This window comes from Camellia sinensis, chromosome 10 (genome assembly GCF_055761805.1).
Source record: "Camellia sinensis isolate YWXY chromosome 10, ASM5576180v1, whole genome shotgun sequence".
NCBI classification, from domain to species: domain Eukaryota; kingdom Viridiplantae; phylum Streptophyta; class Magnoliopsida; order Ericales; family Theaceae; genus Camellia; species Camellia sinensis.
This window is the reverse complement of record NC_138970.1, coordinates 128,090,001-128,117,717: the sequence shown is the minus strand read 5'-3', so window position 1 is coordinate 128,117,717 and position 27,717 is coordinate 128,090,001. Positions and strand designations below refer to the sequence as shown.

The 27,717-nt window shown below is 32.9% G+C and overlaps 1 protein-coding gene across 1 annotated transcript in view; it reads left to right on the top strand.

Moving 5' to 3' along the window:
• The first annotated feature begins 18,945 nt into the window (after positions 1-18,945).
• Positions 18,946-27,717, top strand: part of RID2 (S-adenosyl-L-methionine-dependent methyltransferases superfamily protein) — a 32,774-nt gene continuing 24,002 nt past the window's right edge. The window contains exons 1-5 of the mRNA XM_028249476.2: positions 18,946-19,326; positions 19,403-19,478; positions 20,261-20,344; positions 20,486-20,541; positions 22,059-22,115. Coding sequence (XP_028105277.2) covers positions 19,231-19,326; positions 19,403-19,478; positions 20,261-20,344; positions 20,486-20,541; positions 22,059-22,115 — 369 coding nt within the window. The 5' untranslated portion in view covers positions 18,946-19,230. The remainder of the gene's footprint in view (positions 19,327-19,402; positions 19,479-20,260; positions 20,345-20,485; positions 20,542-22,058; positions 22,116-27,717) is intronic.

Sequence of the window (27,717 nt, the reverse complement as noted above, 5' to 3'; positions counted from 1 at the left end):
AGTATAGATATATATATATATATAGATTTAATAAGAATTTATATTTGTTTTAGATATTTTTTTTAATATACAAATTATTTTTTTAATTTTTTTTATAAAAATAATTTAACAATTCCACCACTAGCAATAGTGTATGGGAGAAGTTGAAAAGGGTGTAGTAGTAGGTATGAGAGAAGTCAAAAAGTGGGTTGGGAGAAGTCAATAAATATTGAGTTCTTTTTTTTTTTAAATCAAAAATTTTTAAAATTAAGATTGGGATATTGGAACTCCCACAAGGCTTGTAAGTTAAAAACCCCATTTTTCTTATATAATACTAGCGGTAACCCGTGCGATGCACGGAAAAATAGACTATATATATTTTGTGTGATAAATAAATCATCTTAATCTTAAATTATATCTTAATAGCGACAAGCCATAATATTAAGCCATCTAGGTAGATGTTAAGAATAATTAACCCACAAAATTTTACAATAAAATTTGATATGCATAAGAAATTATTAATTATAAAAATTGTTGAGAATAATAGTATCACAATCACTTGATAACATAAATAATTTGTATCAAACTAAACAAAACATTAAAAGAGAGAAATTTTATAAGCTCAAAAAAGTTATCATAAATTTACTTGGACTTTTAAATCAGTGGTGTATATTATTATTGTGCGATCAAATTATGAATAAATATCAATTTTTAATTATAATTTATAAGTTGTTTTTAAAAAAATTTAATCTAAGTTTGTTGTCTTGCTTATAAAAAGAACTTCTCAAACAAATCATTAATTGATTATATTAGCAACTCTTTATTTTTTGATTTCCTCTATCAATGACACACTCATATCATATCAAAGTATAAATCATTCTCCATAGTCTGAATAATACTTGCATAGTTCTTACGTCATTTTAAAAAAATCAATCAAGATAAGAATGTCATAGTATTATAAAAATTATATAAGCGAATAGTTTTAATCCATTTTATTTATAAAAAAATGATAAAAAATTATTTGAATTGTACTTGAAAAAATATAACAAATGATAGCTTTAATCATTATATACCCAAAAAAAAATTATATCGGTTACTCAACGAAAAAATGGTCAAATACAAATAGAGTCATGAACATTGAATTAAATCACATGGGCTCTAAATTGATAGTATCATCTAGCAAATCAACTAATAATAACATAGAGATATTGACAAATATGTAGTATTTCCCTATCATCTTTGTATTATATTCATTAATTTCATATATTATATGAAAGTTTTATTCGTCTCGATCCTTCAATAAAATAAGGATCAAGAAAACAAATTTGATAAGAAATTGATTCTAAACTTAATTATTGAAAAAACAAAAATTTCAAAGAGAGAATTTAGAGATGGGATTGAAGAAATACTATAACGAATGACAGCCTTACAAAAAAATTAAAAAAAAAAAAAACATAACAATGATCTAATGCAAATTATTTTTAATAACTAATAGAAACAATATCAAATTATTACCTTTTATAAATAAAGTGAAGAAAATTAATTTTGTGAGGTTTTTGTGCTACCTTCTCCCATGTAGCCTTTATTATTTCGTTATTAATACTATTCTCATTCAGGGCGATAATTTTTTTTTTTTTTTTTTATCATTTGGTAGATAATAACGAATAATAAAAATTATCAAGAGAATGTTAAGAATTTAATAGGAGATAAGAAGTTATAGATAAGAGCATTTCATAAGATAAAAAATTTAAAATAAAAAAAGATAATATGTGATAGGAGAACAAAAATGAGTAAATCAAAATAAATATTTAGATATATATGTTTTTGATAGATATATAGATTAACAAATCATATCTTTATCTAAATTTTATTATTTTAATTTTTTGAAAATCAATTATTTAATCTTTATCTTTATCTGTAGGCCACGAAATTAATCTTTATAAATTATTTATGAATTTTTATATGTTTATTTATCTATAAGTCATGAAATTATTTTTTTTAAATAATTTTTAAAATTTTTATCTTTGTCTATTGGTCATGAAATAATTTTTCATAAATTATTTATGAATTTTATATGTTTATCTATAATGAAATTAATTAAAGTACGAAATGAGGGGGGAAAAAAGAGAGTAATTTTTTTTTTTTTTTAAAAAAATCAATTATTTAATCTTTATCTTTATTTGTAGGCCATGAAATTAATTTTTATAAGTTATTTATCAACTTTTATTTGTTTATTTATGGGGAGAAATTTTAAATTATCTATAAGTTATGAAATTAATTTTTTTTAATTAATTGTTTATTTTTTATCTTTATCTATAGATTATAAAATTAATTTTCAGTTTTTATATGTTTATCTATATGGAGGAATTTTGAAATTCAAATCTTTATCCATAAGTAATGAAATTAATTTTAATTTTAATTAATCAAACAAATAAAAAATGAAGAAAAATAGAAAACATGAAAGACAATCAATGAAGGTTGCCACGTAGGAAAGAGAGTATTTTAAAATTATGAGAATTTGAGAATAAATATTTGAAGGCTTTTGACAAAACAACTACATTTGGTTATATATATAGTATAGATAGATACTAGTCTATTACCCGTTCTATGCACGGGATAATTATAGTTTTTTTTTTTAGATTTTTTTAATATATAAATTATGTTTTTTAAGATTTTTATAAAAATAATTTAACAATTTTATCACTAACCATAGTGTATGAGAAGTTAAAAAGGGTACTGCAATAACTATGCATGAGTTGTATATATAATTATTTGTATGAGGAGATTTTAAATGCTGATTAGGGGATTTTGACCAAATCAATAAATGCAGGCAGGTGGAAAGACATGTGGATTGAAAAAAGTTAATAAATGTTGATCAGGAGATTTTGATCAAATCAATAAATGTTGAGTTTTTTTTTTTTTAAATGCCTTCTTTTTTCCTTTTTTATATTATATTAAAGTTTAATATTTTGATAATAATCATATGTGTTCGACTTTTCAATGAATTAAATGTCTTTTTTTTTATTATATTATATTAAAGCTTAATATTTTGATAATAATCATATGTGTTGGACTTTTCAAGAAATTTTTTTTGTGCTTGTTCTTAATGCATTAAAGTGTTAGTAAAAGGAATAATAATCATATGTGTTGGGACTTTTTAAGGAATTCATGTGTTGGATTTCAAAATTTTTTTTTTATGCTTATTCTTAATGCATTAAAGTGCTATTATGAGGGTAAGACGTAGGGGTTGGGAGAAGTTAATAAATGCTAAGGTTTTTTTTTTTTTTAAATCAAAAAATCAAAAAAATTAGATTGGGAGATTGGAGCTGTAATGACCCTCACCTTACTCTTGTCATACTTGCATACACTCTTGCATAATCTTGCTTTGTATGCTGATTTGAAGGTTTTGCCTTGTCTTGTTCTGCTTAAGTTGTTTGCATAATTTTACTCCTTGCTTAGTGTGTGTGTGTGTGGCCGAGGTCATCTTGAGCTTAGTCCGCTTTTGACCCTTGTACTTAGAACTATCCTGAGATCTTATTCAACCCCATCTTCACCTCGGGCATTCTTTGCCGAGATGTTTTGCACTTGAACCTTGTCTGCAGGCAGGTATGGCCTAGGCCGAGATGTGGTACACCCCGGCCAAGGTGTGGCACAGCTTAGTCAAGCATCGTCCTCCCTAGCCGACGTTTTGTTATCCTATTGCCGGATCTTTGTTTTGAGCCGATGTCATTCTTGCCGATGTGTCTTACCCCGAGCTTGCTGCATACGTTTTGTCAGAGACTTGTCTTGTCTATCAATCACCTTTTGAGTTGAGCCAACCCGATAACGCCACGTGTCCGAGCTAGTTGTTAAGACAGCCGGCAGACTTAGAAACAATCATTTTGTCTCAAATCTTTGTCTTTAGAGAGAGAAGCTCTTGAGAGGAAGAAGAGGAGTTCTTGAGCGTGAGTAAGCCTTCCAAGCTTGATCTTCGAGGTTTGAACCGTTAGATTTGAGCTTTGAGGTAAGAGTCCTGATCTACTTTGATTGTTATGATTGACTATCTAGCTGCATTGCATGATCGGATCTGTTTTGCATGTCTTGCATCGTTTTGAAGTTAGTTTTGGAAAGAGAAAATGGTTTTCATGTGTTCTTGAAGAAAAATCTCGTTTTGATCCGAAAGTTTGAAACAGAAACCATGTTTTTGTGTTTGCCCTTGCATGACTTTCTTGAGTGGGTACCCAGGTCCATATTTTTGAACTCTTGACATGAAAACTCAGTTTTTTATAACAAGTAGTGAGCTTGCATCCATCTTTCAAATGATCATGTTTTTCATATTCTTCAAAGGGAAACCCAGGTTTTTCCCGACCTTGTTTGATGGGACCTCGGCAAGAGCCTGGACGGTGCCCAGTGTGTTTTCATGAAACGGGAGCAGTGGCTAAGCTCCCAGCTTGTTTTGTTTTGTCTTTGACTTGGATCTGGCAGAAGGCCGAGATCGTTTGCATGCATGTAAGGCTTATTTTGAAAATGTGACTTGCCATGTGATTGTAGGTCCTTGATATTTGCTTTGAGTCTACACCTGAAGAACTAGGTGAGTGGTGCTTTTAATAAAGCTATGTTACACTTGTTTTGATAAATCTTGCTTGCCTTGTTTTGACAAAAGTATTTTGTTAGCATGAATAAATAGCTCTTGTTTTGATACGTCAAGTATACCCTTGTTTTGATGCCATCTTTGAAAAGGATACGGTCCTTGTTAAATCGGGCTACGGGCCTAAGTAACACAAGTCCCTTGTGCTGGAGGACTCTAAACTTTCGCAGTACTATGTGTAAAGGATACGGTCCTTGTTAAAGCGGGCTACGGGCCTAAGTAACACAAGTCCCTTGTATTGGAGGACTTTAAACTTTCGCAATACTTTTGACCAAACGATTACGGATCGTACAGCTTATGATACTTGATTGATGAATACGGTTCATCCCTTGCTTCGCCGATGTTATGATACTTGATTGATGAATACGGTTCATCCCTTGCTTCGCCGATGTTATGATACTTGATTGATGAATACGGTTCATCCCTTGCTTCGCCGATGTTATGATACTTGATTGATGAATACGGTTCATCCCTTGCTTCGCCGATGTTGTGATACTTGATTGATGAATACGGTTCATCCCTTGCTTCGCCGATGTTATGATATTTGATTGGTGAATACGGTTCATCCCTTGTCTCGATAAAGTTTTGATATGTTCTGTTTTGATAGACTCCGGCTATGTTCATGCAAAACCTTTATTTTTAGTGCCATTCACTGAGTATTTGTACTCACCCCTCTATATATATGTAGGTGATGAGCAGGACGGCGGCGACGCCTAGATCATTTTGGATGCTTGTTTTGGATTCGTGCTATGTCGGCTTTATTTTGTATTCATGTCGGCAAATCTTGAAAATCATGCTTCTTGACTTGCATTGTTGTATTTTGTACATGTTGGCTCGAGAAGCCTTTTGATCAAGATGTAACACTTATTTTGTTTGTTGTAATCAAGTTGTAAGATGAATGACATTACATTTAATCTATGCACAGCTCTTACGGACCTCTTGTGTCTTGATTCATTGCTTCCGCATTTGTGAGCCCCGTTTATTATTACTCTGATTGTGTTTAGTTTTGAAAGTTGGCCTTCGGTAATTACGGATTACTGGCCATCACGGCACCAAACTACTAGGGGCGGTTTGGGGTCGTGACAGGAGCTCCCACAAGACTTAGGGTTAAAAACCCCCTTTTGCTTAATATAGAAGTATAGATAGATAGATAGATATAGATAGATAGATAGATGTAGATATGGCACATACCATTTATATGGCACAAGGACCAAAGTACCGGGACAACTGTAAAAAAAGAAAAAGAAAAAAAATTATAATATTAAAAAATGTTCACTAAAAAATTATAGATTAAAAATTAAAAATTAAAAATTAATTATTGAAAACTCCATACTAAACAAGGTAATGTTTTCTATTAATTTTGAAAATTAAAAATTTATAATTAAGCTACATTAATTATCTTTTTTTTTTTTTTTTTTTTTGGTGGAGAGGGGTTTTGACCTGCAATTTTTCTAAAATGGGTGTTCTACACAGAAAGGGTAGAATTGGTTCAGACAATGAGAAAAAGTGCTTATGCAAGGGGCGGCTTCACTATGAGAAAGAATAGTTGGTTTTGCATAGGGTGATTTCTTGGATAATACCTTCAATACTGGCATGCATGAAGGGCTTAAGTGTGAGACATATGAGAGGGGCTTTAGTGCGAAAATAAAAGAAATGGTTTACAGAGTGTCTTCTTGCTTCACGACTTCGATACTTGTGAGAGAGAAGTAGGCTCAAGTGCAGAGAGAAATGAGGGTTTGTAAGAAGTGTCTTCTTGGGTCACGACTTGAGTATCCGTGCACATGAAAATGAGTGATAAGGGTCAGAGTGTGTCTCTTGAGGTGACAGTTTCAGTGTTCCGAAAGACAAAACCATAGCATTTTAATAAAGAGAAATAATTAATGATAAAACATTTTTGCCTCCTTAAATACAAGAACAGAGAATTTATTATTGGTGGCGAAATATTTTTGTCTTCCACAACATAACCTTATGAGACGAAAAATATATTCATCGTGCAATCAATCATAATTTATTAGTGACGAAATATTTTCATCTCCCACAACTTATTCTTCCAAGACCCATTTAATAGAAAGATGAAACGGCATCGTTTGCATGATGGAGTGTTTATAGCTGATGAAATATTTTCATCTTCCATAACTTATCATTAGTAGACAAAAATATATTTGTCGCCTAATAAATAGAAATATGCAACGACATTGTTTAGTAGGTAGGGAATTTATTGGTGACGAATTACGTTCGTCGCAAAAAATATATATATATTGTGACAAAAATGTTTGTCTCCAATGAGCTAAAATAATTCCCGCCAATGCAAATGAAATTGGCGCCTGAATTTTGCAGACAAAATTTTTTTTCGTCTCCTATACATTTGAGAAAAATTAAAACAAACGACAAAATTAATATTTTGTCATCTTTGGATTAAATTTTAAGACAAAAAAAAATTTGTCACCAAATTTTGTCACAATAGCCTAGATTTCTTGTATTTTGTTTCCTTGTTTAATTATTATTATTTTTTTTTTCTTTTTGTGGAGAGGGGTTTACTGTGAGAAAGAATAGTAGCTTTGCACAAAATTTCTTCTTGGATAATAATGTTTGCATGCACAAACGGCTTAAATGTGAGAGAGAATAGAGGAACTTTAGTGTGAAATAGAAAAGATGGTCTATAGAGATTGTTTTCTCGAGTCACAACTTCAATACTTGTGAGAGAGGAGACTCAAGTGCGAGAGAGAAATGAGGATTTGTAGAGGGTGTCTTTTCAGGTCACGACTTTAGTATTTGTGGGTGTCTGAAAGTAAGTGATTAAGGTAAGAGTGTCTCTTAGTTTTTGACGACGTTTTAATAAAAAGAAATAATTAGTGATAAAATATTTTCGTCTCAAACTCATATGTTCGTTGCCTAATCAACAAAAATACAAAAACAACGTTGTGTGGGGATGGAGAATTTATTGGTGATGAAATATTTTCGTCTCCTTCAACTTAACCTTATGAGACGAAAATATATTTGTTGCTCAATCAATCAAAATGCAACACGACACATAGAGAATTTATTAGTGACGAAATATTTTCGTCTCCCAAAACATATCCTTCCGAAACAAAAATATATTTGTCGCCTAATTAACAGAAAGATAAAACGAGCATGAAGGGTTTATTGGTGACGAAATATTTTCGTCTCCTATGACTTATCCTTCCCAGACAAAAAATATATTTGTCACCAAATAAATAAGAAAATGAAACAACATCGTCTAATAAGTTTGGAATTTATTGGTGACGAATTCCTTTTGTCGCAAAAAACTTTAAATTTTGTGACAAAAATGTTCGTCTCCAATGAGCTAAAATAATTGGTGCCAACAAGAAAAAAAATTGGTGCCTCTTTTTTTTCTGACGAATTTATTTTTTCGTCTCCTATAGTTTTGAGAACAATTAAAAGAAACGACAGAAGTAATATTTGGTCATGTTTGGGTTACATTCTAAAATGAAAATAAATTTTATTACCAAATTTAAAAAATTAATTACTGAAAACTCCATACTAAACAAGGTAATGTTTTCTATTAATTTTGAAAATTACAAATTTTTTATTTTTTGTTTCTTTGTATTTTTCCTCACAAAAAAAATAGTTACATTAATTATCTTTTTTTTTTTTGGTGGAGAGAGGTTTTAACCTTCGATTTTTCTGAAATGGGTGTTCTAGACGGAAAGGGTAGAGTTGGTTCAGACAATGAGAAAAAGTGCTTGCGTGCAAGAGAGGCCTTCACTGTGAGAAAGAATAGTGGGTTTGCATAGGGTGTCTTCTTGGATAATAGCTTCAATGTTGGCATGCACGGAGGGCTTAAGTGTGAGACAAAAGAGAGGGGCTTTAGCGTGAAATAGAATAAATGGTTTACAAAGTGTCTTCTTGAGTCACGACTTCAATACTTGTTAGAGAGGAGTAGACTCAAGTGCAAGGGAAAAATGAGGTTTTGTAGAAAGTGTTTTCTTGGGTCACGACTTCAAGGTCCGTGTACATGAAAATGAGTGATAAGCGTCTGAGTGTATCTCTTGGGGTCACAGTTTCAATGCTTCGAAACACAAAACCACGGCATTTTAATAAAGAGAAATGATTAGTGATAAAATATTTTTGTATCCTTCAATACCAGAACAAAGAATTTATTATTGGTGATGAAATATTTTTATCTTCCACAACTTAACCTTATGAGACGAAAAATATATTCGTCACGCAATCAATTAGAATTTGTTAGTGACAAAATATTTTCGTCTCCCACAACTTATTCTTCTAAAACAAAAATATATTTGTCGCCTATTTAATAGAATAGATGAAATGACATTGTCTACATGATGGAGTGTTTATTGGTGACGAAATATTTTTGTCTTCCATAACTTATCCTTCCCAAACAAAAATATATTTGTCGTCTAATAAATGGAAATATGCAACGACATCATTTAATAGGTATGGAATTTATTGGCGACGAATTACATTCGTCACAAAAAAAAAAAATATTTTGTGACAAAAATGTTCGTCTCCAATGAGCTAAAATAATTCGCACAAATGCAAATGAAATTGGCGCCTCATTTTTGCACACGAAATTTTGTTTTCGTTTCCTATACTTTTGAGAAAAATTAAAACAAACGACAAAATTAATATTTCGTCATCTTTGGGTTAAATTTTAAGACAAAAAAAAAATTTGTCACCAAATTTTGTCACAATAGCCTAGATTTCTTGTAGGCAATGCAAAAGCCAAAACTGGGACATGTTTTAAATAGCGTGAAATTTGGTGGGTCAATAGAAAACGTGATTTTAAGAAGGATCCATGATGATGTAACATGCATGGCCATACAATTCTTGGATCAAATGGATAAGCAATGGAAAAGCCAAAAACGGGTCAGGCTCGGAATTGTGTAAAATTTGGTAGGTCAATAGAAAACGTGATTTTAAGAAGGATCCGTGATGATGTAGCATGCATGTAAAGTTCTTGGATCAAATGGATAGGCAATGCAAAAAATAAAAACGAGATGGGCTTGGAATCGTGTGAAATTTGGTAGGTCAATAGAAAACGTGATTTGAAAAAGGATCTATGATGATGTAGCATGCATCGCCATACAATTCTTAAATCAAATGGATAGGCAATACAAAAGCCAAAAATGGTCCGGGCTCAGAATCACTTGAAATTTGGTGGGTTAATAAAAAACGTGATTTTGAGAATGATCCATGATGATGTATCATGCATAGCCGTACAATTTTTGGATCAAATGGATAGGCAATGCAAAAGCCCAAAACGGGTCGGGGTCGAAATCGTGTGAAATTTGGTAAGTTGATAGAAAACGTGATTTTAAGCAGGATCCATGATGATGTGGCATGCATGGCCGTACAATTGTTGGATCAAATGGATAGGCAATGCAAAAGCCAAAAACAGGCCGGGCTCGGAATCGCATGAAATTTAGTGGGTCAATAGAAAATGTGATCTTAAGAAGGATCCATGATGATGTAGCATGCATGGCCGTACAATTCTTCGATCAAATGGATAGGCAATGCAAAAGCCAAAAGCAGGTCGGGCTCGAAATCATGTGAAATTTGGTGGGTTTGTACTTATTTTATGAATTTTAAGGACTGCTGCTTGTTTGGAAAATGGCTTTAACTTTGAGTTTAAGCCAACTTTAGAGCCAAAATTAAGTAGGGTCCACTTAATATTTTTGGTCGATACAAGAGGCAAAGTTCTTTGTTACTATCTAGAGATAAAGATTATGTATTTGATTGGTAAAAACTATTTACGAGTGAATGAGAAATCGATGCCAAAGTAAGCTATTTGGAAATGGCTCGTATTAGTGGGTTTCCACATTAATTACTATTCTCTTGTTCCACATAGGAAGGTAGAATGAATATGAAAGGACTTACATAGTCCAAGTTTGTAGTAAGGCTTGGCCCCTTAGGGGCACCCATGTTTTGTAAAGAATGAGAACCTTGCCAAGTGTGGGTAACCACATGCGCACGTTCGCTCCGATCCAAGCCGGTTTGGGTCGTGGGTGTGGGTGTGGGTGTGGGTGTGGGCGTGAGTGTGAGTGCGGGTGCGGGTGTAATGCAAGCGGGTTAGGTCAAAAGAATATTTGTATATATTTTTTGCAAAAAGTTTATTTAATTAACTAAAATTTGAATTTCCCTGCAATTTTTCCTTTCTTCTTCCTTCCAAATAAAGGTGATTGTTTTGTTTTAAACAGAAAGTCACCAATGGCAACTTTTCGCCATTGTTGTACTAGTTCATATATTACTGAATAGGTTCCTTGCAACCTATATAAAGGCAACCCTCCTTCAGAATTCTTCAATTCATTACTAATCGATTTTCTCTACTCCATTCTTCTTCTACATATTAGTTTTAGAAAGAAAAAGAGAGTAACAAAACTCAGGTTTCTAGTTTGCTAGGTAGATTGATTGAAGTACTGCTTCAATCTTGTGATTTGATCATTGTATCCTACAAAAATAGACGTCTTCAATCTGTGAACGCCTATGCAACGATGAATTTTTCATAAGGACAGAGTGTTACACACTCGACTTGATTATCAAAGAATTTAATTTCTTCTGGTAAATAAATTTTAGTAAGCAAATTTCTATTTTATGTTTGATTTGTTTATGTTTTTTTCCCTAATTTATGCAGAAGAGTGTTCCAACATTGCTTGATTTGTTAAAGTTGGGCTGAAATTATGAATCGAAAGAGCTAAGATTAGAATTATTGAAGGGTGTTTTCAAGTGCGGTTTTATTGTAGAATTGGAGGATTGTTGTTGAAGTTGTTCTTGTAGGCTTCTTTTTTTTTTCTTTTTTTTTTTCCAAGTTATTTTCTTTCCATTTTCAATTTTCAAATTTTTTTATTGATGGTCTTTCTATTTTTGATTGCTTGAATGTGCAAGATTAGTGTGGTTGAATGGTTTGCTTTCTAATGGATCAATGCAGTGATTTTGTTCAATACTGCATCTCTTTATCTTATCACATATCTCTTTTAGCTACATAAATAATAAAACATAGATAATAAAACATAGTATAAGATTATGATGAACTTATATGAAGGTTGTAGTGGGTTTATAATATCCGTATTTGATGGGAATCTATTTTATTTCATATGATATTGGGAAGTAGTAAATTGAACAAGTATGATCACTGTTTACCTAAAAATTTAATATTGATAATTTCAAATTCAATTTAAAGAAATGGTGTTGTATGTTCGTAAGTGGAGTAATTATTCAGTGGCCACAAGCCACTACATCAATTTTGGTCCTCAAATCAATTATAATTGGCCACATTAAAAATGGGTAAAACCTCATATCTTACTTTGTTGGAATCCACCTATCTAAACTTTGGATTACACTTTTTAATGTAGTCAGACATAGTTGGTTGGGACCAAATTTCGGTTTCAGACCATCAAACATTTTTGGATAAATTATATTTACTACTTTTATGATTTAGAGAAAATATATCAAACCTTACAATTTTGCCATAATTATATTGAATTTTCTTAAAATTTTGATTCACATAACATTTAGCCACTTGTTCATTAGTAATTTATTAGTCATATGAATGAAAAAAATGATATTATCGTTTTTTTAGCATCGATTTGTTGTATAAATTGTGGGATCACATAGAACAAATAAATTCATATTTTATATTTGACTAATAGACTATGACAACATGCTCGAAATTACAAGTAGACGAACAAAAATACATAAATAAAATAGCAACTAAAGGCACACCGAAGCCTGTAATTGACAGTGTCCTTAAAATAAATTTGTCGCCTCACTGGTTGGGTGTTGGAGGTTGTTCGACGTCTGTCTCCCAGGATACGATGGTTGGACCAGCTATGCAATGCACCGAATGAATAGCTTCGGCGAACAAAACTTTGTAACACTCACTTACATGAAGAATATAATATAAACTGAATGAAACTTTTGACAAGAAGAGCAACAAATTTTCTGGTGTAAAAAGATGAAGGAGAGGGCCTCCTTTTTATACATATGGAGGGAGAGAGAAAGAGGCTCCCTGCAACAAATACAGGAATTAATTATGCATTAAATTGAATTAATTCTGCAAAACTGATGGGTTTAATTCCATCATCGATAGAGGAGTTATTAGATATACACACTAGTTTTGTGTATATGAATATCTGCAGTCCATAGATCTAGCTTGACCCAAGCCTAAGCCCAAGCCCAAGCCTAAGCCAAGCCCAAGATCCACGGACCCGGACCCAGACCCGGCCCGGTCCAAGTAGGCGATGCGCACGTGCGTGTGGCAATTTTTGCATAACCAACTTGGACCATAGTCTTGGCTCAAGTCCATCCTTGAAGCATCCATAACTCCCTACCTTGGAAAATTTGGATGCTCCAAAGGGCTTGCACTCTTATGCAAAAAATAAGATTTAAATATCCATCAATGCTCTCCTCTACAATCAATGTGAGATACAAGGTTTTACACCTTTCCTAATGCCTCTTTCATAAGGCCAACTTAATGAGTCAATTCTCATTCAAACCTTAATGTTTTTTGGTCATTCGTTTTGTGGTGTAAAGATCTCACTACAAAGAATTTAAACCCACTTTACTCCACCTCAATTGAGGATTGACACCCACTTTAATATTGCATTAAAGTCACCAAAAAACCATTATTTTTCCAACACGTATGTCCTTGTTTATCTCTATTACATATCATTTGCATTAATTTTAATTATTTTAACTTTACTAAAAAGGACGCAAGTATAATTATAGCAAATTTTTGAGCTTACTAGTATATTTTTCTAAACATAGGAGTGGTTGATGGAGTTTACCCAATATATTTTATTGGACTTGACTTCCCCTCCCGTCCATGATTTAGACGGAAGGGTGCTATCCAAGTCTGTTAGACCCATTACTGATCTCATTTCAATAATTTGAATTGTTTATTTTGTTAAACTTTTTGTGTATATCATCCATACAATAGGTCGATTTAATAATCGCAACCTATTCAATTTGTTGTATTTGTTTCTAAAAAAATGAATGACAAGTGTACTTTTAAAAATAAACCTTTTATTTATTTATTTTTTTGGAAAACGCAATAAATTGACTAGACTATGAGTATCGGATCGTCTGAATTTTTTTTGTAGATAATGTACACAATAGATCTTATAGAATTGTTTGAATTATCGAAACAAGATTCCTGATGAGTCACATGAACCTAAACAACACTTTCCAGTCTAGATCACATCACTCTCTTTATTTTGTTGCACATCTTTTCTTAAAAAGTCAAAAAACTAACTAAAATAGTCAATTCCCAAGCAAACTCTAAGGTTGTGTTTGATTGGAGGATTTGATGAGAGAAATGAAAAGGGAAAGGGAAATAGAAAAAAAGAAAAAGAAAAAGCATTGATAGGATTCGAATTCCGAACTATGTTTGGTCAAATTGGGAAATGGAAAAAGAAAAGAACCTACGGTTGTGTTTGGTTCATGGATTTAGGGAGGAATTTAGAAAATAGAAGGGGAAAAAGTGTGTGAAATTAGATGAAATATAGGCATATTTTATTCACATTCACTGTCATTTCCCTTTCTTTTTTCTTTTTTTTTTTCAAATCTCTTCCCAAATCCTTAAACTAAACACAACCTAAGTGAACTCAAAACACAGAAAGTGAAATTTTCTCACTTTTTGGAAAAATGTGTGGTAGCTCGAAATTGGAGGGGGCTCGAATGCCCCGAATCCTAGTACTGCCAAAACGATGTCGTTTTGGCATTTCTTTTTTCTTTCCTTTTTCCTTCTTCCTCAAAACTGGTTTAAGAGAAACAGAGAGGCGAGAGAAAAGGAGAAAGAGGAAGAGAGGAGAAAAAAAAAAGAGAGAGGGAACAGAAGCTTGATCTTCAGTTGAACCACAACTATAACAACCCAAACCCCGCCCTTATAGGTTTAGTGTCATAATCGGCCAGTAATCTGTGATTACCAAAGGCCTACTTAACAGTAACAATAGTAATGGGCTGGTAGAAGCCATTAAGTAAGAAAATATACCGTCCAATGAGCTGCGGGACTTACATGGAATAAAACAACTTTATATACAGATATTCAAATGGACCATTCCATACGTGTACAAAACATTTACGTAGCTTAAGGAATTAAGTCCCATTAACAAACTTAGTGAAAACAAAAGCCAACCTATAACATGATCACAATGTCAAAATGGTGAACTCCACACCACCCAAAAAGGCCTTAGAGCTAGACTAGGAGAAATCTCGAGGTGAGGCACAGCGGTTGGTTTCACAAAACAGTGAGTAGGTCGACGCCATTAAGTCCAGTTCTGAACTTGGTCACCTACATACATAGATAAAATAATGAGCTAGAGCCTAATAAATAACAATTGTGTAAAGAGGTTATGAATGATGTCCTTACGGTCACTTAAACCAGTCAATTCATTAGTGAATCAATTCACAAAATAGTATCTCATACAGGTAATAAAATCATATTAGTCATACATGGTACATCCAATAGCAGAACAGTACAGTAGGTCGTGAAGATCGAAAGTCAGAATTGATGAGCATGCCATCAATACAGTAAACAGAAGTTCCAAGAATTGAAACTGACAAAGATCTCTGTAACAGTAGTAACAAACAATAACAGTAAACAGTAGTAGTAACAGATGCTACTAATGCCACGAATACAGTTTAGAAAACAGGATAATCATTCACTTAGTAAATCATATCATTTTAGAAATAGTACTTAAGTACTTGACAGTAACATTCAGAAAATAATTATAGCTTAAACATATCTTTAAGCACAATGGTTCAACATACAATCGGTCCATATAATCAATTCATAACCTATTCGGTCTATTCATTCCTTAGTCACTAAGGCCTCGTTTGGGAACAGGCTAATTTAGTAACTATTTGGCTAAAATATGAGCTAAAAAAACTAGTATGTTTGAGATGACTTTTTGGCTTTTTACGAAAAAGATGTGCAAAAAGTAGAGAGAAAAGAGAATCTTTGACTTTTTGGTATGGATTGTTGGCTTTTTGGCTAATTTAATAACTTTTTGGCTTTTTAGCTAAAAATGAGGATTCCCAAACGAGGCCTAAATCTTTCCTTTATTAATTTCTATCATATTCATGAGATGTAAATGCATATGAAAAACGCTTGAAAACCATGCAAACAGAGGCCCGTAAGTCAGAAAAATGGATAGAAAACGAATATGGAACCATCTTGAAAACCGCACGTGTACAGGGCCTGGCTGCACGTGCACCCCGCACGTGCAATTAAAATAGAAGCAACATAGGAACAGTGGAGACTTGGCCGCACGTGCGGGGCCTCATGCCGTACGTGCAGTTTGGGTTCATTTCAGTTCGAAAATCTGTTCTGAATTTGGAACTCAAGTTTTCCAAAATCTAACTTCAATTTCATGCAAATCAAGGCCCAAAACCCTTAAAAACATCTTGAATTCAACATATCTAACTTCAAATATAAATCATAATTTCAAATCAAAACTCAAGTTGCCAAATTAAGGGTCAAATTCTTGAAGTGAAGAGTAAAATCACAAAACATGGAAGTTTGAAATCCAAGCTCAAGATTCATGCTTTCAAACTCAAAACCATGGAAGAAAACAAGTGTGTATTAAAAAATAATGCCATGTATGCCAAACACTTAAGCTATTCCCTACAATTTTTCCATTTTTGTTCTTATGAGCTACCACATGAAGTTACACCACCAAACCCACAATTATGCATGATTTCCTCCTAATCAAACTTAAATTCAAGAGGATAAGAGTGTAGAAGACTCAAATCTAAGGAGTTAAGGGAAAGATCCTACCTTAGATGGATGATTTATGGAGATTTGCTCAAACCTTTTTTCTTCTTCTTTTCCTTCAACCCCTTGTTCTCACAAGGCTCTTTCTCTCTCTCTCTCTCTCTCCCATACTTATTATTGAGTTTCAAACCTCACAAAATATCTAACTCTAATTAATGTTAAGCTTGAATTAATTCGACTCAAATTCACTTAATTCAAGTCAATCCTCATTATAACCTAATTTAACTTAACCCAATCAAAGCTTATTAAGATGAATTAGACTCTAATCACCTAGTCCAACATTTAATTTTAACCTTATAGTTTAACGATTCAGACAGGTTCATTTCACATGCTATCATATTTGTTGACTATAACATCATTCACATAGCACATAACACATAATCATCGCACACAAAAACACATAATAAATCATAATTTCAAATCAAAACACAAGTTACCAAATTAAGGGTCAAATTCTTGAAGTGAAGAGTAAAATCACAAAACATGGAAGCTTGAGTTCCAAGCTCAAGATTCATCATTTCAAACTCAAAACCATGGAAGAAAACAAGTGTATATTCAAAAATAATGCCATGTATGTCAAACACTTGAGCTATTCCTTACAACTTTTTCCTTTTTGTTCTTATGAGCTACCACATGAAGTTACACCACCAAACCCATAATTATGCATGATTTCCTCCTAATCAAACTTAAATTCAAGAGGATAAGAGTGTAGAAGACTTAAATCTAAGGAGTTAAGAGAGATATCCTACCTTAGATGGATGATCTATGAAGATTTGCTCAAACCCTTTTTCTTCTTATTTTCTTTCAACCTCTAGTTCTCACAAGGCTCTAGAACTCTGTCTGTCTGTCTGTCTGTCTCTCTCTCTCTCTCCCATACTTATTATTGAGTTCCAAACCTTGCAAAATATCTGACTTTAATTAATGTTAAGTTTGAATTAATTTGAATCAAATTCACTTAATTCAAGTCAATCCTCATTATTACCTAATTTAACTCAACCTAGTCAAAACTTATTAAGGTGAATTAGACTCTAATCACCTAGTATAACATTTAATTTTAACCTTATAGTTTAACAATTCAGACAGGTTCATTTCATATGTTATCATATATGTTGACTATAACACCATTCATATAGCACATAACACATAATTATCGCACACAAAAACACATAAGTAATATATAATCACAAAAGTAAGACAAACCACAGAATTAGCAGTTAATTAAGGAGGCGGGTGTTACAACAACCCAACCCACCGCCATGATTCTTGGTTGAACTACAACCCAACCGACAATCATAGACGAAGAGGCTGAAGCTTGATCTTCGGTTGAACCACCACAACCTAACCCACCACCATGGACGGAGAGGCCACAGCTTGATCTTCGGCTGTGGCTGTTTTGATTTTGTTTTGATTTTGATTTTGATTTTGATTTTGATTATGTAGGTTTGGTTTTGATTTTGATTTTGATTTTGATCTTGAGTTTTGATTTTGAACAAAGGAAAATGAGAATGGAAAAAAAGAAGAGAACGGAAAGGAAAAAGAAAAAAAAAATGATTTTGATTATGAGTTCGTTGCTGCTAGAAAGTATAGAGAGAGAAGAGGAAGGAAAAAGAGAGAGGGAAGGAAGAAGAGGAAGAAGAGAAGGGAAAAGAAAAAGAAAGAAAAAAAAGTATCAAAACGACGTTGTTTTGGCACTTCGAGTCATTCGGGCTAGGGAAAATTTGAGCTACCCAACAGTTCTGCACTTTTTTTTCCCCTTATATTATTCATTATAACCAAAAAAAAGAAAAGAAGGGGTGTTTGGAAAGAGGATTGGCTAAAATAGCCTACTAAAACACAAAATAGGTTAAAACAATCAATAAAACAAAATGTCATATTTAACTCATAATCATTTCACTTTTTATCTCACAACCATTAAATTAACAAAGACAAAAGTCAATCAACTTCTCAAACACAACTCACCTCAAAAATAAATAAATAAATAAAAATTCTCAACAATTGTTGTCCACCGAAGCTCTGACGTCATAGATTAAACCAAGTTGGTCTTCCAAAACTTGCTATTGAAAACAATGAAAGCAAGTTGAGAAATTGAATTTTTTTATTGAAAAGTTAGGATTTTGATTGAGAAATTAGGGTAGTATTTGGTAGAGTTTTCTAAATATGATTTGAGAATAGAGTTGTATTTTGAGGTTGCGAGTTTTGTAATCATGATTTGAATGTGAAAAATTTGTTTGGTTATGAGTTTTGAAAAGAATTTTGGAGGGAGTTTTGAGTTTTTGAAATTAGAAAAATTATTTGATTAAAAAACTTATAATTCATAATCAAACACACAACTTAAAATTATATTCAAAGTTCATATAAAAATTTAAAAAATTCTGAAAATATTTTTTATTTACAATATAAAAATAACAGGTGTAAAAAGAAAATACTGAACACTTTTCTAGTCAACAGATCGAACGTTCCCTGGACGTTCGGGAAGACATAGAAGTTAGCCAAATTTTTTCTGTCTAGGAAGAAGTTTTCAAAAGTGAATTTAAAATTACAATTTGAAAACTTAAAACACCACACTCATGAAAGTGGGTAAAAATATTTGGCAAATATAATCAAACACAACCTAAATTTCAAATTTAGAAATTAGGGTTTTGATTTCGGGTTCTCAAAACGAGGTCGTGTTGAGAAACTAGAAGAGGATCCGAACGCCACAACGATTAAACTGTGGTTTTAGGCTCTGTTTGGGTTCTTGGCTGCTATCATTCCCTCTCTAACCTAACTTCTCTCTCTCTCTCTCTCTCTCTCTCTCTCTCTGAGTTGGTAGAGAGTTGGTGGAGTGTGTGTTTGTGAATTGAAGATGTCAAGGCCAGAGGTACAAGCTCCTCCTGAGATATTCTACAACGATGAAGAAGCTCGCAAATACACCTCCTCTTCTCGTATCATTCAAATTCAGGTACTCTTTCTTACACTACTTCCACATATTCTATACCTATATATGTATATATATATATAACTCATTAATTTTACAGGCAAAACTCTCGGAGAGAGCTCTCGAGCTTCTTGCTTTGCCCGATGATGGAGTCCCCAGATTACTTCTTGACATTGGTAATTATTTTAAGTGTTTCTTTTTCTCTCTTGGCTATCAAGATCAGGACTTGAATAAGTTTCTAGTATTTCTCAAGAATTTTAAATAATAAAATAAAATAAAATAAAAATGGGTAAATGATATGATTGATTTGCCTAATAATTGTTGGGGAAGGAACTAATTGGCTGAATTGCCCAAATTGCTGTCTTGACTCTTGATAATTTTATTATGTGATTGAATGCTGAAAATAAATACTGGGTTATGTATTGTTTACAAAAGGGTATACTCTGAGAGTGACTTGAATCTTGAAAATAAAAAATTGTCGAAAACCCTGTTTGGTTGCCGAGAGCTTTTTATCTTCAACTTCAAAAATAAAAAATAAAAATTTATTGTAATCGATTCTTTTAGCAACCGAATAGAGCTTAAGTGGAAAAGAAAATTCACATATTTAATGATCCATTTGCACTTGAACACTGAAACTCATATTGGGTGTTGAATTAGGCTTTGGCCTTTCATGTGAGCAGTGCCATAGGCAATAAATTTTCACACAAAATGATATGGTAAAGATTGGCAATATACCATTTAACGTCATGCTGGATGGGGATTCTGTATGCAAATTTTGTTTGTATAATTCGTTTTGGTGTTCAAATTTTGTACCTAAATTTTTTCATATTTACTTACCTTTCTTTTATTCCCTCTCAAGATCATTAGCGACTCCACAAGCTGTGGCCTACATCTTTTGTAATTTTTAGCAAAAGCACAAAACTAAAAAGTTAACTTTGGCTGTTATTGTGTTTTATAGGTTGCGGATCAGGACTTAGTGGGGAGACATTATCTGAGAATGGACACCAATGGATTGGCTTAGATATATCACAATCAATGCTTAGTATGTGAATTTATGGATTTGAGTTAAGCTCAAGTTTTTTTTTTTTTTTATATATATTTTGTTATTTATTTATTTTTTGTCTTCCCCCCTTTATCCCTCATCTTGTCCCATTTTTTCTTTTAATGTAAAATTCAAACCTAGGTGTTGCATTGGAGCGCGAGGCGGAGGGTGATCTTATACTTGGTGACATGGGTCAGGTAGCCACCTATGTCAACTATTGATTTTTTCTAACATTTAATTTTGTAGATTATTACATACATATAGGATTATTAAATACAATGTGACATTGTTTAGATTAAAAAAGGTCAATATTGTTGAGTTCTTTAGATTTTCTTTTCTCCAGTTCCTTGTATGTTAATAAATGCTTTTGAGTAAAGAGTAATCAAATGGAGGAGGAAATATTCAGAGTTGATTTTAAAATGATCACTTATCTGCTGTTTGCCTGTAGGTTTTAAAATAACATAAAATTTATCTGATTGTAATATTTAATTTCTAAACAAGATGTTAAAAAGAAAAAAGTAGCATTTTTGACTGCTAGCCATGTTTAAGTATTCATATCCTGTAAAGTATCAATAGACTGAGCAAGTTTTTATAGGTGATCTGTCGATTGAATGTTATGTGATGAGAACAATGTCCTTAGCACCAAAGAATTGTATCACACAAGATGCAATTTAATTTATAATTCAGGAAGTTCCAAGTGTGAGTTTTAATCCCTTGACATCATGCGAAAGGAGTGACAAGCCATGATAGAGCTCAGGAACCAATAAATATCTCGTTATATGTCCTACCACAGGTGGTCATAATTTGATCTTTAGAAAACTTTAAACAAAATTATGCCAAGATCAAAATTTTAACCTGTGCTTGACTTTTGAAGTTTTGAACAACGTTGTAATTTTATCTGATTATGAACTGCTTTTGCATTAATAGGATATATACATTTAGGGAAGGAAAAATTCTTTGTAGTTTTTACATTCTTGTATTGCCCCATAAGTTCCAAGACTAAATAAATTGTTCATCCATTTGATTGAAGGTCCTAGTAGTTGATACAATAGAACTTATTAATAAAGAGACACCATATGCTTTGCCAAGTTGATTGCTTGCTTTCAGTCACCAAAACCCAACTCAATCATATGTTTCCAACTTGAATTTAGTGGAGAATAAATATTTTTAACAAATAACATCTGTGATTTTATGTTCTTTTCTTTTCTTCCTCTTTCTCTACAAGGACAACTTCTTGTTTTCTCTTGTTTGTATTTTCCTTGCTTTTATTAATTTTATCCTTTGTTGTCGATAGGAAAAATCTTATTACAACTTAGCATTTCTAATTTACTCATATCGAAAAAAGTATTCACAATTATATGGTGTTCATTCTAGCTATACAATAAATCCTTGATTAATAATAAGATAAATAAAATACATATGAAACTACATAGATTTTTGGAATTAGTTACTGTTTGTGAACCTCAAAGAAGAGATTTAAGTTCGGTTATATAGAATTGAAGTTGGTATCAAAATATAGAATTCGAGTTGACAAGTTGGGCATCATGTTTTGAATAAATTGAAATTATCTCAAGTTTGTATTCAATTTATGTATTGATTCACTCAAATTGGATGCTTTCTTGATGTTATGTGCAAAACAAATCTCTCGTATGTTTTTTCTCTTCAATTGCTGGATGTTTTGGGAAATAGAGTGTTTATACTGCATATATTGTAGGGCTTAGGTTTTCGACCTGGAGTTATTGATGGTGCTATCAGTATATCAGCCGTTCAGGTTCAAATTTATTCTCTCTTTTATCTTTAATTTAATTTTTTTTCTTAAAATAAAATGTACTGCTCGCTTTCTTATATATCAAATATACTATGTTGTACTCTATTTGCATTTGCTCTGTCACAAAATCTTCATAGTCAAGTACACAATTACATTTTTCAAAATAAAAAAATGCTAAAGCACATGCATATTTCCCATAGTTTTGTCAGCTTGGCTTGCTTCTTGCTCATGCCCCCAGATTGATCTGGAACTATGTGTCTAATTGGCTGGATGCGTTTAGTTCTTCCGTTTAGTGCTTCAGGTGTTGTGCTTGAAATCCCAACTTGGGTCTACATGTGTGCATACTGCATTGGAATTTTTGTGACTGACAACAAAGGAAATTTTATTAAAAAGAAGAAAATGAAATAAATATATGCATTGATATCTGTCCATAGCCACTGTTGGAAGATGCAATGTTGCCGCTCCATTTTCTTTTGGTGCAGTTTTTGTTTATAGATGTAGTATCATATACTGTTTTTTTCTATTTCATAATTTCTTGTTTTCATAACGTATTAGAATATGTAAGGATCCAGTGGTTACAGCACAAAATATGTAATAAAAACTGCATCATAATTTGACTCTTTGTAATGGTATATTGGGTTACAACACATAGTAATGAATATGTGAGGGCATTCTTTTTTTTGTTAAAAGTATACCAGGTCAGAAAGCGTGATGTGCTTGATCATGCCCTGAACCCATAAAAAGTTCTCAGAAATACTAAGTTTAAAAGTTCCTGGCATGGTGCATGCATCCACATGCCAGTAGAATTTCCCATGTGCCCGTGACTCCTGAAAACAAGAAGAGACATTCCAATGCATTAAGTTGACTTTGTTACCACTAATTTTAAGTATTTAATTAACATCAAAAGATGTTCAATCATTGCAGTGAGAATCAGATTAATACATTTTTTAAAAACATGGTGGTTGGACAACACTTTTGCCTGAAATGGAGATCTCTTGTTGATGTTTTTTCTCACCCACCCTCCTACATTTCCCTTATGCAGTGACTTACTGGTAGTTAGCATCTTATGTTCAAAATGAAAGCAAAACAATAGAACACACACAAAAGAAGGAAAAAGAAAAAGAGCATTATACAACATGTTGTGTTATAGTATGTTGAAGAGTAGAGGGTGACTTTTCTTTGGAAAGGAATTTTGTTTGTTGAGGCCACATCCAAATTCAATCCTCCAAGGTTGCTTTCTTTGTGCAGAATGTGACTCACAAGAGGTTCTCATGATTGATAATATGATAAGGAGGCGTCAAATTGTTGCAATTTGATTGTCTTTGTAACTTAATCTCTCATTTGCTCATTGTGAGGTAGCGAGTAATTTTTTTTTTTTCAAGTACAAAATCTTACGATTCATGATTCATGCATAGATTGATATAAATCTTTGGGTGAATCTATTTTGGTGTAGAATCAGTGAAGAATCTTAACATTCATGGTTCGAATCATAATTTATGATTCATGTGACTTTTGAAATTGTGAATCTTCGGGTGAATCTATTTTGGTGTAGAATCTATGAAGAATCTTACCATTCATGGTTTGATTCACAATTTATGATTCATGTAACTTTTGAAATTGTCGAGTTTGATGTATCTTGTTCTTGTTCTTTCTTTCTTTTCTTTTTTTTTCTTTTTTCTTTTTTTTTTGGTTGGTTGGTAAAATACTAGAATATAACTCCTATGAGTGTTTAGTGTGAAAATAATAAATAGCCATGCATGATTTATTATTATTTTTATTTGGCGGAGGTTGATTGGTTTGTTCGATCCTCTTGTAAGCATTGCTTTGCATTGTTTAGAGATTTTGGATCTCAAGGCATGAGCTCTTTGGAGATGTGTGGTTTGTGCAGAATTTGGGTTTTATGGCTAGAAAGGAATGCTATAATTTTTTAGAATGCAGAATGTCTTGTAAGCATTTGGGAAATGATTTGTTTTTTAGTCTGTTTTTTGTGTGGGTGTTAGTGGTTCCCTTTTTAACGAGGCACCTCTATTTTTAATTTCTAGGGATTAGAGAGCCAGTTGTAGAATGTTAGTGTATTTTATTTTTCTTTATCTTGCTGGACTTCTGTCTGTCCCACTCCTCTTCTTCTTGTTCATTTTTCATTCTAATAAAAAATTTCTTTGCTTGACGACCAAAAAAAAGAGCATTTAATATGATCCAGTTGCACTTAACATGATCTTAGCCCTATTTTCTTAACAATTTGTTCTGAGAAAAAAATTTCAGAATACGTGAATGTTTAATGCTAACTTATAACCATGATGCATATTGCTTGGTTAAGTAATTTAATATGATATGGGTAAGATCAATAGGACTTAATAGTTCCATTCTCTCTCTCTCTCTCTCTCTCTCTCTCTCTCTATGTATATATATATATATATATATTTCTGAACAATAAGTATACAAGACACTTTATAAATGTTTTATGTTTAAACTAAGGGTTCCTAAAACTCTCACTTCTTATTCTTCTCTTGAGGGTTTCTAGGTCCATTTTTTTTTCATGTGAGAACATATTATTCTTTTTAAAGAATCTTATGAACAGTAGGATTTGGATTCACATTTCTTGTAATTGTCTTCCTAATTAGACAATGTAATCTTGTCCTTAAATAAGAATTATGTAATATGCTTCTATCATTGCAAATTGTGTATTAACCTCGTATAGACGAGAAACTTCTCATCTTAAGAATACACCATTATCATGGACGTAAGGTTCATCTTCTCATTCTTATGTGATCAGGTTTTCCTCATCTCCTTCCTCATTCGATTTCCTTCTTTGCTTTAGTTTTTTTCCAGGTTCCTTCCATAGCCTTCTCATCTTCTTTGGGTGTATCTTCCTTGTTGCTGGTTCTCTTTATTCACTGCTTTCTTCTAGTTTTGTCCTTCCTTTTCTTCTTCCAGTATGCTGCTGGTTTTTCTTTTGTGTCTCTTTCGTTCATCCTCTCCTTTCTTAGTTGGTTGTTTTTCTCTTTGCTGCTGGGCATACTTGGTTTTTCTTCTCTTTCCAATAGAGATTTAATGATTAAGCAAAAAGTGTTAATATTTTAGATAGATGAAGCATCAATAGGGGAATCTATCACAATTATAGAAAGAAACAGACTGCAAGTTTCACAATGACTATGACCTTGGGAGTTGCATTTTGGGTAGTTCATATTTTATTTTATGATAAATAGGTAGTTCATATTTAATAGGAAGCAGGTAAATGTTTTGTTTAGAAAGTATAGATGTAGTAATTTCATGATGTGGGCTGAGAAATTCTCCAACAATTGCAGAATTTTCATAGAGTTATCTACGTGGGCGAATGGAAAAAAGTCGAATATTATTATTACTTAGAAAATATGAGGAAGAAGAACTCCGAAAAATATGAGGAAGAAGGAATATATTTCTGTTATATTCAAAACTTCTTATCTTACAAGACCAAATGACACTCCTTATATAGGAGATATTACAAACATCATTATAACCCATTATATGCCACTTACATATTATATATTACCACTATCTACCACTAACATATTATATATTACCACTATCTACCACTAACATATTATATACATGCCACTATCTACCACCAACACCACTATCACATATTCTATACATGCCACTATCTACCACCAACACCACTATCACATATTCTATACATGCCATTATCTACCACCAACACCACTATCATATTATATACATGCCACTATCTTATTATTAACACAAATTTCCAGCACTCCCCCTCAAGCTGGTTTGAAGATATCTTCCATAGCTAGCTTGCTAGTCAGCTTATCAAATTGCTTCTTGTGTAGTCCCTTCGTTAGCACACCAGCTAATTGTTCACCTGTTGGAAGGTAGGTCATACAGATTATGCCAGCATTGATTTTCTCCTTGATGAAATGTTTATCCACTTCTATATGTTTTGTGCGATCATGTAGAACTGGATTATGAGCTATAGATATAGCTGCTTTGTTGTCACAATAGACCTTCATAGGTGTCGGGTGAGAAAGTTTTAATTCTTCAAGAATTCTTTTAATCCACATTACTTCACAGATTCCATGGGCAACAGCTCTGAACTCTGCTTCTGCACTACTTCTAGCTACCACATTCTGTTTTTTACTCCGCCATGTAACTAGGTTCCCACCTACAAAGGAGCAGTATCCGGATGTTGATCTCCTGTCTGTAACACTTCCTGCCCAGTCTGCATCTGTGTATACTTCAACTTGAAGATGTCCATGTTTCTTGAACAGTAAGCCTCTCCTTGGAGTTCTTTTCAAATATCTTAAGATCTTATAAACGGCCTCAAAGTGCTCTGCCCCTGGTGAGTGCATGAACTGACTTACCATGCTGACTGCAAAGGCAATATCAGGCCGCGTATGAGACAAGTAAATCAATTTCCCTACAAGTCGCTGATATTGTTCCCTCTCTTTGACTTCTTCAGCCTTAGCAGCTTGTAACTTCAAGTTAGGCTCGATCGGAGTCTCCACCATCTTACAACCAAGCATATCTGTTTCTCTAAGGAGATCAAGAACATATTTTCTCTGATTAACGAATATACCTTCCTTGGATCTTGCAAATTCCATTCCGAGGGAATACTTGAGGGCTCCCAGATCCTTAATGTGAAATTCTTTTGCGAGTTTCTCTTTGAGGGCTACTAACTCTGCTTCATCATTACCAGTTAAAATGATGTCATCAACATAAACAATCAAAATTGTAATTTTACTGTCTTTTGAATGTTTATAAAATATTGTGTGATCTGCTTGACTCTGCGAGAAGCCACAACTGATAACTGCCTTCCCAAAGTGTTCAAACCACGCTCTTGGTGATTGTTTGAGTCCGTATAATGACTTGTTCAATCTGCATACTTTGTCGCTTCCAAGTCTCTGCTCAAATCCCGGCGGTAGGCTCATGAACACCTCCTCTTCAAGATCACCATTGAGAAATGCATTTTTAATGTCAAGTTGATGTAGAGGCCAATCTGAATTTACTGCAAGAGATAACAATACTCTGATGGAATTTATTTTAGCAACAGGAGCAAACGTCTCCTGATAGTCGATCCCATAAGTTTGAGTGAAGCCTTTAGCCACCAGTCTCGCCTTGTATCTCTCAACGCTTCCATCTGCGTTACATTTTATCGTAAACACCCATTTACACCCAACTGTTTTCTTGTCTTTGGGTAGATCAACTATCTTCCAAGTACCACTTCTCCTTAAAGCATTCATCTCCTGCATGACTGCTAATTTCCAATTCGGATCATCCAATGCTTCCTGTATATTCCTTGGAACTAACAAGTGTGAAATCCTAGATGTGAAAGCTCTATGGTTTTTAGACAGTCTTTGATAGGAGAGGTAATTTGCAATAGGATGTTTAATGCAATTTCGGACACCTTTCCTAATTGCTATAGGAACATCAAGGTCGGAAATAGAAGGAATAGGATTACCTAAAATTTCGATGCCAGAACTCGGGTGGACATTCGGGTCATTATTTCTCAGATGAAATCGCTTCCTAGTATAAACTTGAAGCTCAGGATTTAGATCATTTTGTAGTACTTCTCCTCCTAAATAAGAATCTTCTTGACTAGGCACCATAG